General features: G+C 55.8%; 1 protein-coding gene across 6 annotated transcripts in view; it reads right to left on the bottom strand.

Moving 5' to 3' along the window:
* Positions 1–9,736: 9,736 nt before the first annotated feature.
* DIS3L2 (DIS3 like 3'-5' exoribonuclease 2) overlaps positions 9,737–19,378 on the bottom strand; it is a 259,999-nt gene continuing 250,357 nt past the window's right edge. For all 6 annotated transcript variants that reach the window (XM_060193785.1, XM_060193786.1, XM_060193788.1 and 3 more), the window contains 8 exons: positions 17,689–17,768; positions 13,951–14,134; positions 13,689–13,775; positions 13,074–13,221; positions 11,888–12,018; positions 11,693–11,797; positions 10,392–10,493; positions 9,737–10,216 (listed from right to left, as the gene is read on the bottom strand). In XM_060193785.1, the coding sequence (XP_060049768.1) occupies positions 10,070–10,216; positions 10,392–10,493; positions 11,693–11,797; positions 11,888–12,018; positions 13,074–13,221; positions 13,689–13,775; positions 13,951–14,134; positions 17,689–17,768 (984 nt within the window). In that variant the 3' untranslated portion in view covers positions 9,737–10,069. The remainder of the gene's footprint in view (positions 10,217–10,391; positions 10,494–11,692; positions 11,798–11,887; positions 12,019–13,073; positions 13,222–13,688; positions 13,776–13,950; positions 14,135–17,688; positions 17,769–19,378) is intronic.

The following is a 19,378-nucleotide window of genomic DNA, read 5'->3' as shown; positions in this document are numbered from 1 at the left end:
CCTCCCCCTCTCTCAATTTCTTTCTGTCCATTTCTATCCAATAGTAAATAAATAAATAAAAATTAATTAAAAAAATAAAAAAGAGTGAGGAAGAGAGACACCCGAGGACTTGCTTCAACTCTCATGAAACATCCCCTGCAGGTTGGGAGCAGGGGTTTGAACCCTCTTCCTTGTGCTTGGCGATGTATGTGCTCAACCGGGGGCACTGCTGCCCACCTTCCTGCCCTGGACGTTTGTTTGTTTTTCCATTTAGCACAATTCACTGGAAATGGCAAATGGCAACAGAGCACACCTTCCTAAGAGGGGGGCTGAGGTTTGAGCCCTGGCACCAAGGGAGCTCCATGGATGGTGGAGCAGTGCTGTTGGGGGTTTTCTCTCTAAAACTACAGAATAAAAAGGTGGGGTCAGGAAGAAGCTCTGTGTTTTTCTGCCTCTGTGAGGCTCTGGGTTTATTTTCTGCCACTGCATGAGAGAGAGAGAGAGAGAGAGAGAGGAGAGACTCCTTTGTCTAACAGGGCAGACCTCCTGGGCTGGGAGGCCCCAGTGCCTTTATCTGCCCACCTGCCTGGCAGAGTCCCGTTCGGGCAACAGCAAATAAAGCTGCCAGGATCAGCCAGCCAGGGGCCTTTCTACAAACACAGCTTCCCAGCTCTCTGGATTCAGTGCCCGGGACGGCAATCGCTAGGTCAGGCGGGGAGTGCTTTCTGAGGAAACTGCAGGCGGTGATGCACCTGGCCGCATGCAAATGTTACAAAGCACAAGAATTAAGGTTCAAGCCCCTGTCTCCACCTGCAGGGGGGAAAGCTTCATGAGCAGTGAAGTGAGTAGGTCTGCAGGTGTTTCTCCCTCTCTATCTTCCCCTCTTTCCTCTCAGTTTCCCTCTTCCCTGCCGCCCTCCTCACACAAAAAAAAAGTCACTGGGAGTGGTGGATTTGTGGTGCAGGCATTTGGGCCTCAGGGAAAAACCCTGGTGACAAAGAAAGAAAAAGAAACTGCCAAAGATTAGCAAATACAAAGGCACTGCCTAAGAATGTCTGCCCCGTGTTAACTTCCCCCCAACAAAGCAGGAGGACCCTCTGTCTGTGTGTGCCACCCCGAGGGCCACTGTAATCTTAGACAAGGGGAATCACTGCCCTCTGCCAGCAGCAGTCTGCCTGGGGCTCAGGGTGGGAGAAGCATCCTGGGGAAAGCCCACAGCGCTCAGGGTTTGGCCTGGGCCGACTAGGGCCTCGACCTCCATCGCCCCCTGCTGGTGGTCCCTGGAGGGCCTGCAGACAGGCTCAGATACTGTAGGGCCTGGACCCCGGCACCTGGGGGCGGGCTTTGGGCTGGGGTTGGGGGAGACAGTTTTCAGGTCCTGTTACAAGTTGGTGAAGGAGGACCTAGGCTGGGGGTGAGAGTGCTTTGCAGAAGGCTGAGACATTTTACACATGTACAAGCTCTTTATCTACTATAAACCATTAATCTCCCAATTAAAAAAAAAAAAAGAGTTCAGCTAAGAGGTTTGAAGCTGGGCTGGGGAAGTCCGAGCTGGCAGTCCGAGCCAGTCTTAACTCTTCTGTGTCCAGCCCAAAGAACTGGAAGCAGGGTCCCCCTAGGTCTCTGCACCCCTGCTTATGGCAGCCTTACTCACAACAGCAAAACTGAGGCCACTCTGGAGCTCTCATCACAGGACTGGACTCTTCAAAAAATTGTTTCTGTATTACTGGATAGAAACGGAGAAATTGAGGGGGGAGAGGGAGAGAGAGAGTTACCTGCAGACCTGCTTCACTGCTCATGAAGCTTCTGCCCTGAAGGTGGGCAGCAGGGGTTCGAACCCGGGTCCTTGCACACTGTAATGTGTTCACTCAACTGGGTGTGCCACTATAAGGCCCCATAGGATGGGTGGTAGTTTTCATGCCAAGTTTTGGATGATAGTTCTAACAGTTTTGGAAAGAAGGCTTCCTCTCAGCTTTGCCCTTCCACCCTTCTGTGCCCCCACCTCCTCCCCAGCTGAGCCCCCAGAGTCCCCAAACCAGAAGCTGCACTGGTCACCAGCATCTCCCTGACTCCCAGCCCTTGAAGGAGATCCAGGTCATGCCTGCTTCTCAGGGAAAGGTCAGGTGAGCCCTCGGATTCCCAGAGGAATGTGACCCCTGGGGACATCCTTCCCTAGCCCTGTGACCTGCACCCCAGTGCTCTTTCTCCCCCAGCTTCAATGCACTGAGCTGGGGTCAAGGCTGGGGAGACAGGCCACTGGGCCACTCCTTCCTGAGGCCACAGGCTCAGTGTCTGTTGCTCCAAGTTCAGGCTCAGTCCTTCGACAGCCTGGTCTGGCCTGGAACACTGGCCATCACCTCCATGTGCAGCCAGAGAATCAAAAGCAACTTTATCTACCACCCCCCCGCCCTCCGCACCCCCCCAACCTCTTAGGGTTTTCAGATTCTTGGGATCCACCCCCTCCCCGAACCCCCCTGCAAGCATGCCTTTGTCACGTGTGGATATCATGTGTCATTTATCACTTGGGAGGGTCATGTAAATGCCACCAGCCTGGCTAGCAAGTGGCTCCAAGGCCAGGCTCAGACTTTCCAATCAGCTCCCTGCCCCCATCATGTCCCTCACCCCCTCCTGATTTTCTGATAATTCCATAAATGGAAATGAGCATTTTGGGGGAGAGGGGACTGATTTTTTTCCCCTTCACTCTGCACAAGTCCCTGTACATCACTAACTCTGCAGAATAACTGAGCAGGATGGGTGGGGTCCCTAGTCATCTGCCTGCCCAAGGACTGCATGGACCCATCAGATCAAAGTGACCTGCGGGGTCCTGTCCCCCAGCTATACCACATCACACCCTGCAGTGTGGGACCAGCAGGGCGTGTCCCTGAGTTTTGCATTTTAGCCACTCCAGTGGGTGAAGACATCTCTCTCCATGCTCCTCTGGTGAGGGGTGAAGCCTCAGCCTCATCACCAACCCCCTTCTCCCTGATGCATTCCTCCCTGTACCTGAGCAGGGAACAGAAATGGGGGTCATAGTCTCAGCTGCTGGTACAATCACACAGGCCATCTGGCATCTCTCAACATGATTCTAGGCCCCCCATATCTGTCCTCTCCTTGACCCCTGCCCTCCTAGCTGCCTCCCTCCCACTGGAACCCCTTTAAACACCCTATCTCTAAATTTCTCTCTTAAAGCTATCTTTCTGTCTGAGAGTCTTCCCCTTCTGCTGGACAGACACTCCCCCAGGACAGACACTGGGGTCTGGGTGTGGGGAAAGCTGCTCAACCAGCTCTGTGGGCACCTGGTTCAACACACATGTCACCATATGCAAGGACCTAAGTTCAGATCCTTAGTTCCCACCTTCAGGGGGGCACTTCATGAGCAGTGAAACAGGTCTGCTGATGTCTCTCTTTCCTTCTCCCTCTCTCTCTCCTCTCTCCCTCACAGTTTCTCTCTGTTTCTATCAATAAAAAGAAAAACAAAACAAAACGGCCACCAAGAGCCATGGATTCATTGTGCAGACACCACCCCCAGCAATAACCCTGGTGTCAATAATAAAAAAAATAATAATAATGAGAAACAAAAGCAGTAGAAAATGCTCTAGCAGCCACCTGTGGTTCCCCTCAGTGGGGAAAGGCTGGACAGAGGGCCCCACCATGTGCATGGCGGCGAGCTCATGCTCGGTGCTGCAGGAGGACAGGCACTCAGCCTCTGCTTCCATGTTGCTCTTCCCGCTTGTTTCTGGTGTTTCAGCAGGACAGGAGGGGCCTTGAAATGCCACTCAGATCAGACACGTTTTCACTCCTTCCACTGGCATTTTTCCAAAATGCAAGCTACACGGACTTTCCTCTCGATTATTCTAGGGAGCTGGTGGATGGCCTAGCGGGGGAGCACGCAAAGCTGTGGGTGGCGATGAACTTGAGGAGTTCAACTCTCGGCTTCTCGCCCATCCTTCCTGATAGTATCAAGGAGAGCAGCCTCACTGGTTCTAGAATGTCTTTGACACTCATCTATCTCCCTTTAACAAGGACAACGAGGGCACCAGGAGTAGGGAGAACTAAGCGACATTGGTTTATTTTCTTTGTCACCAGGGTTATCGCTAGGGCTTGGTGTCATCACAACCAATCCATGGCTCCTGGTGACCATTTATTCTCTCCTTTTTCTTTCAATAGGAACAGTGAGAAATTGAGAGAGAAGGGTGGGGGGAGGGAGAGAGAGAGAGAGAGAGAGAGAGAGAGAGAGAGAGAGCCGCAGCACTGATCCACTGCTTTTAAAGCTTCCCCCCTGCAGGCGGGGGCAGGCGGCTTGGACCTAGTTTCCTGTTTATGGTAATGTGCGCATTACCATAATGTGGTGTGGACACACCACTCTACCCAGCCCCACCAACACAGGCTCTTGTTGGAGGGATTACAGTTGCCTCAGATGGTCATCTTCACCCATTCTCCTCTAGTGCAGACCCCAGAAAAGGCAGGGCTCGCTGGAAGAGAAACATTACGTCAGTGTGAAGTTCCCAACTGACCCAAACCCCAGTGCAGGTGACCTGTGGCTGGGGACACCCTCCTCCTGAGGGGGGAGCATGAAGAGCTGCTTTCAGAACTGCTGAAATAGGCTGAAATAGACTGGGCCTGGGTTCCAATTCGGGCTCCTCCATTGACCGGGTCCTCTGAGGCTTACCCTCCCTCTCTCCCAGCCCAAGTTACTTGCAAAACCACAAAGAACTGGCACTGACGCCCCTCCACTGTTTGTCATGGGGTCAGTCAGTGCAGGGACTGGCACAGAAGCAACTGGGGTTTAGGGAATCGTGGAGGCTTCTTCAGCACCAAGCCACAGCCCCAAGGCTGTGGTGTCCTTGTGGGTGGGACAGAGCCCCGGGGCTGCAAGAAGTGAGAGGCTGTGAGCCCATGTGGACACCAGGGAGCGCAGAGCTGTGCTCAGTCATGGAATTTTCAGGTCTGCGGTACCTGGAGCACCTCTATTGCAATGGCACCTAGCTTTGTTTGAAGACCACTATGTATTTATTTTTTTAATAGCTAAGTTAAAAAAAACTTTACTCACATTCCCATGCACAAGGACCCAGTTGAAGCCCCTGCTCCTACATTCTGGGGAAAGTTTCACGAGTGATGAAGCAGGGCTGCAGGTGTCTCCCTCCCTCTCCTCAATTTCTACATGATATAAATATTACAGAAAGAAAGGAAAAATAAAAAGGAGTGATGGATTTGTGGTGCCAGCAGAGAACCCAAGGCATAACCATGGTGGCAATAAAACAAATTCCTTATTCCTGAGAGAGAAGAGGAAAAATATTTATTTATTTAAGAAGAGAGAGAGGCAGGGGAGGGGGAGAGGGAGAGAGAGAGGAGGAGGAGGAGGATGGAGAGAGGACAACCAGAGGTCACTGGGGATCAAACTCATGACCTTCTGCCTGAGAGCTCAGTGCTCTATCCTCTGCCCCACCACTAGGGCCACAGTGTGGAGTAAGTTCAGGCTTGGGGGGGGGGGGGGCTTGCCTACTTCATCTGCCTGCAGTCCCTGCTGCTTTTACAACATTTGCCTCACTACTGGAAAGCAACAGTGTGCAATTTGCAAACAAGAACATAATGAGATTCCTGAACCTGGCTGAGTCAAACCACTTCCGCCCCCTAAGTAAGATAAGTGCTCTAAATGGGTTTCTCCCCTAAATGGCTTTTTATGTGTCATAAACAAAACAGGCAGCCCTCCACCAGAAACAGCCACAAAGAGACAGCTCAGGCTGAGAGAGATTAACTGTGAGGTGCGGTCTCAGCTGCAAACTCATCATTCCTAATCCTGACTACACCCTGCACCCTCCATTGCTTGCTTGCTGTATTTATTTATTGGATAAAGACGGGGAGAAAATGGGAGGAGATGGGGAGATAGAGCAAGCGAGAGAGAGCAAGCGAGAGAGAGAGAGAGAGAGAGAGAGAGAGAGAGAGAGCCAGAGAGCGAGCGAGTGAGTGAGTGAGAGAAAGAGGCTTCACCTGTCCTGAAGCTTCCCCGGTGCAGGTGGGGACAGAATCGTCACCCAATTCGCCCCAAACTTGTGGTTTGACCCTTAAGCCCTCTGTTTGGTGCCCAGCTGAGGCCCTTCTGCAGAGCCACACAGCTGGGCACAGCTGAGCATAAGGGGGGGCCGGGGGTTAGGCAGCCACAGCTGCTTCCTGCGTCCTTGTTGGCTGCCCTGGGTGGAGCCCCTGTTCCTGCCATGGCTCGGTCACCTTGGACACTGGGGTGGCTCTTGTCAGGACCCTGTGCGGCCTCTTGGTGGGAGGTCTGAAGCAGCATTTTTAGGGAGTGGGGGCCACGGTGCCGAATTTCTGAGGCTGAAATAACGGGCATTTTAATGCACTTGCTGCGGATTGCACAAGAAGCCTTTTATTTACTTAGTGTTATTTTCCTTTTACAATGAGCACTTTAAACCACTTGGCAGGACACTTTTGCTAAGGGGAAAAAAAGATTAAAAAATATTTAAATCTTTATTTACTGGATAGACAACTAGAAATTGAGAGGAAGGGGGAGATAGAGAGGGAGAGAGACAGACACCTGGAGCCTTGCTTCACCACTTGAACCCAGGTTCTTGCACATTGTAACATGTGCACTCAACCAGGTGTGCCACCACTCGGCCCTCGAAAGAGTTGTTTATGTTCATATGAGTGAGACAGACCAGCTCAGCTCAGCTCTGCCATAAGGTGGTGTTGGAAATTGAACCTGGGGCCTCTGAGCCCTCAGGTCTGAAAGGCTGGTACAGGATCACTGTGCTATCTCTCCAGCCCACGACTGTTTATTTAGGGGCTTTATTTATTTATTTATTTATTTATTGTTTGCAGGGGCTGGGTGGTGGCTAAGTCAGTTGAGCACACACACTATCATGTACTACTAGGACTCGGGTTCAAGCCTCTGTTCCCCAGCTGCAGGTAGTGAAGCAGGGCTGTGGGTCTCTCTCTCTCCCTCCCCCTCCCCTATCCAATAAAATAGAAATAAAAATAAAGCAATACATTTTTATTCAAGTGAGATGTGAAAGTGGCTTAAGATACCAATTAGACCTATGGCTTCCATATGACCAAGCAGGGGTGGGCCACATGCACACAGTAAACAAAGATCCCCATTCCCTGGGGACCCCCACACGCTCCTGACTCCTGTACTCTGTGCCTCCCTCAGTCACCCGTCGCCAGCCTGAGGGAGATGAGCTTTCCAGGAAGCCCCTTCCCCAAAGGGTCGGTGGTTCATCGTGAACATGCTCTCCTGCCCCTCTGACCATCAGCGCTGGTGCACAGGGTGCTGGGAGCCTCGAGCATGCAGGTCCTGTGCCCCACTGCTGAGTACCTCCCAGCTAGGGTCTTTACCAGGGCCTCGCACATGCGGGGCTTCACGTCCCCAGGCTGCAGATACACATACACACACACAGAGACAGAGACAGAGAGACAGAGAGACAGAAAACACAGCACTGAAGCTTCCTTCAATGAGGTGAGGGCCAGGCTCAGACCTGGATCACATGGCGAAACAGTGCAGTCCAAATGAGCTGTCTGGCCACCCCCCTGCCCCCAGGCCGCTTTTGCATTCAGAGAGAGAGACACCACAGCACAGGAGCTTTCCAGGTGGTGCTGGGGTTTGAAGCTGGGCTGTGTGCATGGTGAGGCCCGAGCCCTACCCGGTGAGCTGGCTGTCTGGTTTCCGACAGTAACATGCCCCCTCCGCCCTCCTCAGAGAGCCACTGCTTCCTTCTTGGAGTTTTTCATTTCTAAATTGTTTATCTCCACCAGGGTTATCACAAGGGTTTAGAGTTGGCATAATGAATTCATGGCTCCCAGCAGCCCCCTTTTCCTTTCTTTTTTGACAGAGGAAGAGAGAAACTGAGAGAGGCGATAGGGAAGGAGGGGGAGAGGGAGAGAGGAGAGAGACACAGCAGCCCTGCTTCACCACTTGTGAAGCTTCTCCCCTGCAGGTGGGGAGCCGGGGGCTTGAACCCGGGATTTGGTGCACTGTAATATATGTGCTCATTAATTCTTGTTTTTTTGGGAGTGGGGGCCTGGTCCCCGTGCAGTTTCAATGCTCCCAGACCAGCCTTTCCATTCAGATCAGGAGACAGGGGGAGACACCAAAGCACTGGAGCCTCCTCCGTCCCCACAGTACTCCGGTGTGGCGCTGGGACTTGAACCGTGGCCAGCCACCCCTCTCCCCCCAGGGAACTTTGTTAACTGGAGTTGCTGAGCACATCATTTCCTCTCTCTTTTAAATTGCTCTTTCTTATCTCTTCTCATCTGTGCTCTAGGCTGATGGCCAGGTGGGTGGTTTCCAGCCTCCCCCACATCCTCTGGGGTCTCAGCTAAGCCCCAGCCTCCAGCGGTGGGATTCTCTGCCCGGATGTCTCTCTTCCTAGAGAGGCCCAACCCCTGGCTATTGCCCTCTCCTGCCCCTTCCAGCACCTGCTGTGGCCAGGCCCACCTAGCCACCTCCCCCCACCCTGTCTCCTTTCCCCTCACAATCAGTCCTCACCTCTTCCTGTCCCCCCACTGGTTTATCTCCCTGGGCCAGCCGCTCCCCCCAATTCTAGGCCGTCCTTCCTCCCTGCCCCCTCACCCCCAGGAGTGGTCGCTTTGTACCCAGTCTGAATGGGCTTTCTCCTGAGCTGCGTGGTTCCTGCATCCCCTCTGGGTGAGCCCCAGGGGAGGACTCGATATAGGAGGGCAGGCTGCATGGTCCCCAACTGGAGTCCTTCCAGAGACAATCTCCTCAGAGACAGAGAGAGGTGGTGGGAGTCCTGTCTCCCTGCCTGGCCCAGTCACTCCAGGCCCCAAAGGCCCTTCAGTCAGTTCTTGAATTGACTGATCTGGACCAGAGCTAGTGACTGAGAGTCCTGGGTTTCTCTGCAGCTCCCAACATAGGACCCTCTCAGAAGCTGGCAGAGTCCACTCTTCCTGGGTTCCCCATGGCCTGCCAGCTGTCTAGCCCTGGGAGGCCTCTTAGGTCCCTCTATGATGGCCCCCTGACAGCAAGGGGGAGAATGAGGGCTCTTGTCTCCCCCTACTCCCATTTTGCCAGAAGCGCCCCAGGAGGGCTGTCCGTGTCTCTGCATCCAGGGACACATGAGCACAGCCAAGGCCGCGGTGGGTGGGGGAGGTGGTGGTGGAGATGAGGTCCTGGGAAGATACACTGGGGACCACTGGTCTGAGCTTGGGCTGTGGGGCTGCAGAGGGGTGTGCTGACTGAGCCCTGGGGCCTGGGCTGTGGTCCCACTGTCTTCCTGGGGCAGCTTCTGTTGCTTTGGGGGTGGTTATGACCCCCAAGATCTGGGAATACATGAAGGTGAGACAGGCCTCTGCTCCACCGTCTGGGCTCTGCAAGCACAGAGCCCCGCTCCCCAGCCCACTGGGGCCTGGGGGCAGGGGTCCCCAAGTCCACCTCACCCATGGGGGGTGGTGGTGGTGGCTCTATCTGGTTGCCTAACTGGACAGTATCCAGAAACTTCCTCCTTCTGCCAACATCAAAATTTGTGTGTTTACTGAGCTTCCCTTCCTGACACTTGGTCCAGGAGGCCCTGGGGACGGAATGGCCAGGACTGTGTGTTCCTCAGCGACTCCCGGGTGGAGTAGAAGTGTTGGAGTGAGGGCAGCCGGCTTGCACACTACGCCAACTTCTAATCAGCCAGGAGGAGGCCGGGCTCCATGGTGCACCCATAGACAGCTGGAAGGTTCTGTCAGGATGGAATCCGTGCAGGGTCCTCACCAGCCCAGTCCCAAACACACCAGAAAGCACCGTGCACCTGATTTATTCCATGACAATGATTGTTGCCCTCCCCTTTCCTGGGCAGGGGCAGGGCCTGGCAGAAACGGGGAGGCCCTCCAGGGGAGCCCCCCAACTCTGCTCTGGTATGGGCTGGCCAGGCCTCAGCCCCCTGCCCAGCCCCCCTCCCAACTCCCACCCCCCATCCAATCCATTTAAAAAACCAAGCTGCAGAAAGTAAAGTAGAATAAAAAAAATTAAAACAAAACCCTGAGATGTTAAATAAAAAAAACAAAACCCTTTGGTTGGTGTCACGAGGTCCTAAAAGCAGGGAGGGGCGGGGGGCCCCGGCAGGCGGTGGTCTCAGTCCTGCGGGGCGTCGTCCTGGTCGCTGTCACTCTGGCAGCCCAGGAAACCCTCGCTGCCCGGCCGCTGCAGGATGGCGCTGAACTTGAGAGCGGCCGACTCAGCGCGCAGCACCACCTCCACTAGGCTGAACACTGTGATCACCTGCAAGGATGTGGCAGTGAGGGCCACATCCCCTGGGGCCAGGTCGTGGGAGAGATGGCGGCTGCCCCAGGATTCTGCTCTGGAGACCGGCCCAGCCCGTGGGTGTCCCTGGGGAGGGCCTCTCTCCGCACCCTATCCCTCCCGCCCCTCCCCTTTCCCCTCTTCCTGCTCTGACCTGCTGCAGGGGTTCCTGCTGCTTGTCCTGGGGCTCCCACTCCAGTGTGAGCTCCGGCTTCTTGCCCACCCGCTGGAAGCGGTGGGATCGCAGGGGCAGGGCCTGGAGACACAGGGAGCCTCAGTTTGGGGGCTGGTGGTGTGTGCTCCACTCCAGGGCCAGGAGCTGACTGGAGGCACTGGGGGTGGGGTGGGGGACAGGGACTGGAGTGTTGGTGCCCCCTGCTGTGAAGCTTCTGTTTGAGGGCTGGGCTGTGCAGAGGGGACCTGGCTCTGGACTTCAGCGCCCCCCCTCCCCCCGGATTTGGGGACCTCTCTTCCCCGTCCTTCCTCAGTAGCAAAGAGCTTTGGGCAACTGAATGACTTCAGGTCTGGCCATGCCATCTCAGGCAGCCAGGCCCCTCACTCTGAGGGCACTGGGACTGGTGCCAAGTGAGGACCTTGGAGAGAAACCTGCAGTGTCTGGGGAGATAGCTCAGTAGGTGGAGTGCAGGAGTTGCAAACATGAGGTGCAAGTTCAGCTCCCAGTACGGCAGAGTGATGCTTGGGATCTCTCTCTTGCTCATCTGTCTGACTAATGATGAAGAGCATCATTTGTTTGAGGGGCTGGGGCTTCCCTCATGCGTGACTTCACTGCTCTGGGCTTTTTTTTTTAAACTTAGGTAGAAAGGCACATAAGAGAGTTTCCTCTGGTACCACAGCACCTCCCATGCAGTGCCAAGGCTCAAATATGGGGCATGCACATGGCAAGCCCTTCCAGATGGGCTACCCTGCCCTAGACACACACACACACACACACACACACAAACACACACACACACACACACACACACACACACACACACACACACACACACACACACACACACTATAAGCAGCAACTCTGAGCAGGACCCAAGGCAAGGTGCTTGTCTCTTCCTCCCCTCCTGAGGAATCCAGCTCCAGGGGTCCCAGTTCCAGGAAGCACAGCCCACCGAGGCCTCAAGTCATTTCCCTGGCTCCCCCTTCCCTAACATCCTGAATATCCCTGCCCGCCAGCCCCCAGCCTCAGCCTTGCATGCTGGTTGGGCAGGTCCTGGGATCGAGGTCTTGGGGTGACTCGTTGGATGGGCTGAGAGCAAGGCCAGGGTCCCGTCCCCTCTTCATGTGTCACCACCATGAGTCAGTTTCCATAGGGGCCCGAGGCTGGCAAGAACCTCAGCCCTGCCCTCCCTGTTCGCATGTCTTCTGGGGGCCAGGCGTCAGGAGACAGGTGCCAGGGCTGGGGCCAGGGGCCAGGGGCCAGGGTCTGTCTGCACTCACGTTACAGTAGATGCGCTTCTGCACACCGTAGCGTAGCACCAGCACGTCGAAGGCCTGGTTTAGCACGCCCAGCACCATGGCTTCTGACTGCAAGGGCCCACTCTCCTGTGGGCAGGAGGGAAGGGGGCTGCTCAGGCCGGGCCTCGCAGGGTACCCTGGGACCTGCCTTGGCGTGCGGCAGGGGTGGATCCTTACCTTCACCAGGACGGCAAAGAAGAGGTTGGCACTGAGCTCCTGCACACGCTTGGAGGCCATACGTCGGTCGTTGCAGTGGTCCGCCTGCTTCTGCATCACGTCGGGCTCCAGGGCTGGCAGCCCCCTGTAACCTGTGCAAGGGGTGGGTACAGGGTGTGGTGTGGGTGCCCCTGCTGGGTGAAGGGTGGGGGCAGCCGCGGTGAGCACCCTGCAGCTGTGTGTGTGTGTGTGTGTGTGGGGTGTGTGTGTGTGGGGGTGTGTGTGTGGGGGGGTGTGTGTGTGTGTGTGGGGGGGAGGTGTCTAGTCAATTTCTTTTGCATGGTTCCATTGCTCCCAGAGGATGCTTTTTTCTTCCTCCATTTTTTCACTTTATTTGACAGAGAGACATTGAGGGGGACGGGGGAGATAGGGAGAATGACAGAGACACCTGCACCATGCAGCTTCCTCCTGCAGGTTGGGAGCGGGCTTGCGCAGTGGAACATGTGCAGTGTTCCACAACAGGCTTGACACCAATCGGCTCCACTTTTCCTTTTCAATCACAGACAGAAACAGAGGGGAAGTGACAAAGAGACAGACAGACAGACAGGGTCTATGGGGTGGGGGCACCACAGCACCAAAGCTCCCCCCCTAGTGGTGGTTGGGCCAAGCAGACGCACTATCCGGTGAGCTGTCTTACGGTTCTCGCTTTACTTTAAGTGTTGATTTTTTTATTTCATCTTTTGTATTTGTTTATTTATTATGAGAGAAACAGAGAGAATGAAAGGGGAGAGAGAGAGAGAGAGAGAGAGAGAGAGAGAGAGATAGGGAGATAGGAGCAGAACACAGCTCAGCTCTGGCTTAAGTGGTGCTGGGAATTGAACACAGGACTTCTGTTCTCACACTGGTATGTTCTCAGATATACCAGTTGGTGTTCTAACAGGCTCAGCTATTTCCTCAGCCCCATAATGGTAATAATAATAATTAAAAACCACTGTGTGTGTGAGGCGGGGGGGGGGGGGGGGGGGGTGGGGGCGGGGTGGGGGTGGGGGTGGGGAGAAACCAGAGCAAGGCCCTGCCATTTCCGATGCTCTACTTGTGAGCCTTCGCTGTCCTCCCCCCAGTGCTGCGGATGGAACCCAGGGCCGCCTCTCAGGCCCCTGACGCAGAGCCCGCGGGGGAGGGGCAGCAGCCTGCAGCACCCCCTTACCGAGCGCGGCCGCCAGGAGGCGGTGCACCAGCACGTCGGGGAAGCGGCGGATGGGCGAGGTGAAGTGCGTGTAGAGTGGCACGTTGAGCGCGTAGTGGTGGAACTGCGCCTGGTCCCGCAGCACGCCTGCGCAGAAGTACAGGGCCATCTGGGGGCAGAGGGCGGGGTGTGGGCCAGGAGGTCTGGGCCAGGCCATCCCAGGGAGGCTCCCGGCACTGGGGACAGGCCTGACAGCCCAGCAGGGACCGGGGACGGGGTGCTGGGGACTCTTCTTGTGGGCCCCATGCCAGGTCAGAGGCAGCTGGGCAGAGGGTGACCCCCTCCCTCCATCCAGTGCAGCTAGGGTCTGGGGGTCCTCCCAGGTGCAAGGAGGCGCCTGCAGTTTCTGGTGTCCCTCCCCGGGCGGGACTGGGGGTGACTGGCGCGTGGAGGACGGGCGGCTCTCACCTCACTGGCTGCAGGGGCACTAAGTCCAGGGCCACCAGGACACTAAGTCCTGCCAGGCGCAGCAGGAGAAAAGGCCCTGCTGGTGGCCCCGGTCCTGGCCTGTGAGAGGAGGCACCCGGCACCCAGCACCCAGGGAGGGGGCACCCCAGCCCCCAGCAGGCCCCTTACCTGCATGGGCCGGGAGCACATGTTGGTAAGCACCTCCTTCCGGGCCAGCGAGTACTTGTCATCCCCGAATGTCTCCGTGAGACTTTTCTAGAAGCAAAGCAGAGAGCTCTGAGGGAGAGCCTGCCTGGGGAGTACTAGGCCCTGGGAACCTGTGTGGGGAGCCCTGCGCAGGCAGGTGGGCTGCAGGGAAGGCTGACACCCTGCCTTTGGGTCACCCCAGGGGGACTCAGAGGCACCTCCCAGCCCCCCACCCCGCGCTCACGTTGAGGGCCCCCGCGGAGCTGAAGTCCATGTGCAGCCCCAGCTGGTCGCAGAACTCCAGCAGGTCGGCCATCATCTTGGTCTGCGGTGGCGGGTGGCGGCGCAGCAGTGCGCGCTCGGGGAAGGTGCGGAAGATCTTGCGGGCCACCGCCATGTTGGCCAGGAGCATGAACTCCTCCACCAGCCTGTGTGTGGGGTGGTGTGAGGGGCGGGTCAGGGGCCAGAGCCAGGTGCCCAGCTCCAGGGGCCTCACTCGGCCCTTTCCAGGTCCCTGCGTCTGGGGGCGCTTATACCCCCACCCGAGGGGGGCTCTCATCTGTTGGGTCCCCCTGCTGCTGCCCCCTCCGCAGAGCTTGGCACCCTCCTGACCTAGAGAAGGTGCTCCCCGGAAGATCTCTGTCGAGTGGCTCCCCCAGATCAGGGGGCACCCCAGAGCAAATACTGCCTGAAATGCTTTGAGAACTGGGGGGGGGGGGTTCTCTGGAGAAGAGGCCTTGGGGCTCCTTCTGCTGGAGGGACAGGAGGCTGAGGGTCAGGAAGGTCACAGAGGGCTTGAGGGAAGCCGCATAGGGGACCTAGTCAGTCTCCATACATGGAACATGCTGGAAAGAGGAATCAATCAGCCTGAGTGAATGAGTGAATGCATTTGGGTCTCTCCACACTACTCACTGGAGTGTGATCAGGATGACAATGGGGTCCTCCAATGAGGAGATAAAAGATGGGGCCTGGTGGTGGCACACCAGGTTGAGAGCACAGATCACCAGGTGTGAAGACCTGGGTTTGAGACCCCACTCCCCACCTGCAGAAGGGAAGCCTCATCAGCAGTGAAGCAGGTCTGCAAGTGTCTTTATTTTATCTACTCCATCCCTCCCAATTTCTCTCTGTCCTGTCAAACAGAATAGAAAGAAAAGAAAAATGGCCACTGAGAGTGGTGGATTTGTAGTGCTAGTACCAAGCCCTAGAAATAGCCCTGGTGACAAAATAATAATAATAATAATAATAATAAAGCCTGCTGCCGCCCTCCCCCAAAGGACTCAGGAGGAGTGGAGGGGGGTGAAGGAGGACATGCACCCAAGAGGGGAGCAGGTGGCGTGGGAGCTGCACCTCAGGCCCCCAGCCCAACTCTGCCAGGAGGCTCCAGGGCCACACTTCATCCTTTGGGGTTCCTACTGGGGGATGGGGTCACACATGGGCTGGCACAAGAGCCAGAGCATCAGCGACTGGGGTGAACTGCGGTGCTGTCGGAGCCGGGGACTCCAAGACAGGAGGAGGCTCCCCTGGCTTCAGTCTGAACCCCACGGAGGAAGCCGCTAACAGGAGCAGCTTCCAGTGTGGTGGGGAGTGGGGGCGGTGTGAGCTTCTCCACTGGCTGAACCCAACTTCCAGTGCTCACAAGATGGGGTCTCTACCACATTCCAGTTGTAGTCCAACTCTCTTTCTGAGTTGTTTGTATTATTTATTTTAGATAAAGACCGAGAGAAGTGGGGTGGGGAGACCTGCAGCGCTGCTTATGGCTTGTGAAGCTTCCCCCTGCAAGTGGGGAGCAAGAGTTTGAATCCGGGTCCTTGTCCACTGTAATATGTGTGCTACCACCTAGCCTGTAATCAATTCTCTTTCTAAGATTTATTTATCTTGTCAAATGAGAGAGAGAGAGGGAGAGGGAGAGGGAGAGTGAGCAGAGCATCACTCCGGCACATGTGGCAGTGGGGATGGGGTCTACGAGGCCCACCTCCAAACCACTGGAGGAGGAGGAGGAGGGTCATTAATCTGATTACTGTGGTATTTTGACTTGCTGGAGTCTCACACATGCATGTTGCATTGCTTCTGGAGAAGTTTTCAAAAAATATTTGTATTGGGGGGTGGGGGGCAGATGCATAGAGACCACAGCACTGGAGATTCCCTGGTGCAGGGGCACACCCATGGGGTATACCAGGGTTTGAACTCAGACCATACATATGGAGGCCTGTGGCCCCTATGGGGTGGTTCCTCTCCTCTCTTTTCTCACATGATTCATGTCCCTCCCTCCCTCCATCTGTTTATCCATTCAGCCACCCACCTGGCAATCTATTCACCCACCATCCATCCATTTGTTTCATTCATTCATTCTCCATCCACCCACTCACCTGCCCACTCTCCCAATGAGCTATTTCACTGCCCTGTGCTGAGGGTTCTAGACTCAATCGCTGCAGCTGGGCACCGGGCCCTGTCACCTGGAACCGCACAAAGGGGCAGAGGGGGCAGCCTGCACGCTGGGTGGACTCTGTGCTGTGCTCACCAGTGTGGCCAGCAGGGGGCAGTATGGCACCACAGTCCGGTGGCCCAAGAGGGAGCAGGGCTGTGTGTGTGTGTGTGTGTGTGTGTGTGTGTGTGTGTGTATGTGGGGGTGTCCAGCCTGTCCCTGACACCACCCACATCCATTGCCCAGGGGTTAGAGGGATGGAGGGTTGGGAAGCCTCCCAGGCAAGGCTCTGGGTCTCTCTAGGTCAAGAACAGGGGGGAGTGCAGCCAGCAGGCAATGACCCCACTATGTTCCCCGTGTGGCCAGCACATGATGCAGGAGTGCACAGGGGACCTCCAGGATGCAGGCCAGGGGCTCGGGGTGCGGAGCTGAGTTGGACAGGAGCCTTATGTCCCTTGGGACTCCCTGCCCTGGCATCTTGACCACCCTCATAGCAGAAGGCCAGAGCTCCCGTCGGGTGGCCTTGGGGACATGCAACTTCCAGCCCAGAGCACCAGAGCCACTTTTTTCATTCAGATAGAGACACCACAGCACCAGATCTTCCTCTGCTGTGGTAGCACCTCCCATGTGGTGCTGGGGTTCAAACCTGGGTGACATGCATGGTGATGCAGGTGCCCTACCCAGTGAACTATCTCTCCAGCCCCCACATCCCTGACTGGAACAACAAGTGCCTGTATCTTGCCTCTTTGTGAGTGCATGTGAGGTTGGGGCTGTCTCTCTCAGCTGTGACTTCTGAAGCTTCCTCCCCATGTCCCCAGGACCCCTCCAGCTCTGGCACATGGTGGTGACAGGGATCAAACCTGTGGCCTCAGGGGTCTCTGGCATGGTAGTCCCATGCTCAACCAGCTGGCCTTATGATGTTTACTTGAGAGAGAGAGAGAGGAGAAGAGAGATGGAGAGGAGAGACACCAAAGCACCATTCCGTCATCCACGGAGCTCCAGCCGGAACCCAGGGCTGCAGGCACGGCAAGGTGTGTGCTCCAGTGGGTGAGCTTTCTCCTTCCTCCCTCCCTCCCTCCCTCCCTCCCTTCCTTCCTTCCTTCCTTCCTTCCTTCCTTGTAACTGTGTCTGTCAGCAGTCTGCACTCACAGAAAGCCAGTTTTCAAATAAGGGTGCCAGGTCTCTCGGGCCCCCCCAAGACTCTCCAGCTCTGAGGTTCACAAGAACCTGTGAAGCAGAGCCCCGCCAGATGGCACTGTACCCCAAAGCCAAGGTCCGTGGGGAGTCAATCAGCATGCGCACATGGGGAGTGTCATGCAGGGAGTGGGGACCCTGAACAGGCAGGACCACCCAGGAGTGGCCTCCCAACCCCTCACAATTGCTCTGAAGCACGTTCTTTGAGCCCCACACTTTAGGGATTCGACACCAGGAGTCTCTTGTAGCCAGTGGCTTCCCGGGACAATTGCAGGAATGTGACCCTTTCCTGGCACATCTGTGGCAGGGGAGCCAGGGGAGCTGGGGTAACAGCCTGCAGGTCCCCCACCCACCCCGGGAACTCACCGGTTGCTGTCTCGGTACTCGTACACGTGGCATCCTTGCGGCAGGCCCGTCTCGTGGTCCAGAGTGAAGGCCAGCTTCAGCTGCGTGGGGGGTGGGGGGGGTGTTGGGTGTTGGCTCTCTGTGCCCCAAGGGTGGGTGTGGGAACAAGCTCAGCCCTGCCACTAGCGGCCACACCCTGGACCCATCTGTCCTGTGTGAAGGGGACATGTGCCCCCTCCCTGTCACTCTGTCAGCCATGGGCTTCTGGGAATGGTCTCCATATCCTGAAGAGCACCAGCAGGAGCCACTCACTCATTGCCAGGCTGAGACAGGAGGCCTGCACCCCAAGTCACCAGTCCCCTGGCCTCTCTGGGCTTTCTCACTGGGCATGTGTTGGAATTATAATTCTACTTACTTCCATTTTTTTTTTTTTTGCCATTCCATTTCCTCAATTACTGAGAAGAAGCTGTGCATAGAGCATAGGGATGCAGGGGTCATGTGGGCACACCCAGTCAAACACACACATCATACACAAGGACTCAGGTTCGAGCCCCCGTTCCCTGCCTTGGGGGGGGGAGGTGCCTCACAAATGGTGAAGCAATTTTGCAGGTGTCTCTATTTCTCTCCCTCTCGTTCCCATCCCCCCTCAATTTCTCTCTGTCCTATCAATTATAAAAAGAGAGAGAAAAAAATGGCCGCTGAGAGCAGTGGATTCATAGTGCCAGCACCAAGCCCCAGCAATCACCCTAGTGGCAAAAAGAAAAAAAAAGAAAGAAAGAAAGAAAGAAAGAAAAAAAGAAAGAAAAAAAAAGGAAGAAATGAATGCCAGCCAACTGCAGTCGCTCATGTTCCCCTCTGGTTACAGTTCCTGTTCTCTGAGGGGCCTCTGGTGGATGGCATATGTTTAGGAGCACTGGATCAACAAGCCCCCAAGCAAAGAGGTCTTGCGCTGCCTCTGAGACAAACTGCCGCCCCTCACAGACCACGGACGCACGACGTGGACGTGGTGTGCACCAGCTGCGTAGCCAGAGGCCTAGTGAGTGTGCACTGGTGGTCTAGCAGCCGCTGTCATAGTCTGTGTCCCCTGCAGAAAAGCTTTGGGTGTCTCTCACTCTACGCTCTGATGGAACGCAGGCTTTTGTGTATAAGTATCGCGAGAGACGTCTGCTCAGGGTCACCATCAGCAAACATGCTGGTGTGTCCTCTCTCCTGAACACTCACACTTGATAAGGGACAGATTAGTTTTTTCCCATCCTGGATGCATCTGAACCCAGGGTCCCAGCAGTGCTGAGCCTACTACAGCGCAAAGCCTACCACGTTCATGCAGATGCAGGCCCTTTCCCATCTCTGAACTGCAGGGACCAGGAAGCAGCCTCCGGTCCCTTTGGGTCCCAAAGTGCAGGTGCTTAGGCTGTGAGCAGAGCAGAACTCCAGTCACCATTCAGGGGGCTTCTGCCACCTGCCACAGCCAGCTAGTGACACGACAGCTCTGACTTTTCCAAACGCAGAACCAAGCTAGACTCAAAGATCCACAGGGCTTATCAACCCTCAGGGACGTCTCCGCTGAAATGAACTGCACAACAGGAGAAAACTGCACTTTCGCTTTTGAAATGGTATGATTGTTAGCACAGCTAATGAGCTGCCTCACAAGATGCTCGACAATTCCTGGTCCCCACGGGGAACAGGCTCACAGGAAAGCCTTGTCCTCTCC

Source organism: Erinaceus europaeus, chromosome 7, assembly GCF_950295315.1.
Source record: "Erinaceus europaeus chromosome 7, mEriEur2.1, whole genome shotgun sequence".
NCBI lineage: Eukaryota > Metazoa > Chordata > Mammalia > Eulipotyphla > Erinaceidae > Erinaceus > Erinaceus europaeus.
This window is presented reverse-complemented; position numbering and strand designations above follow the sequence as displayed.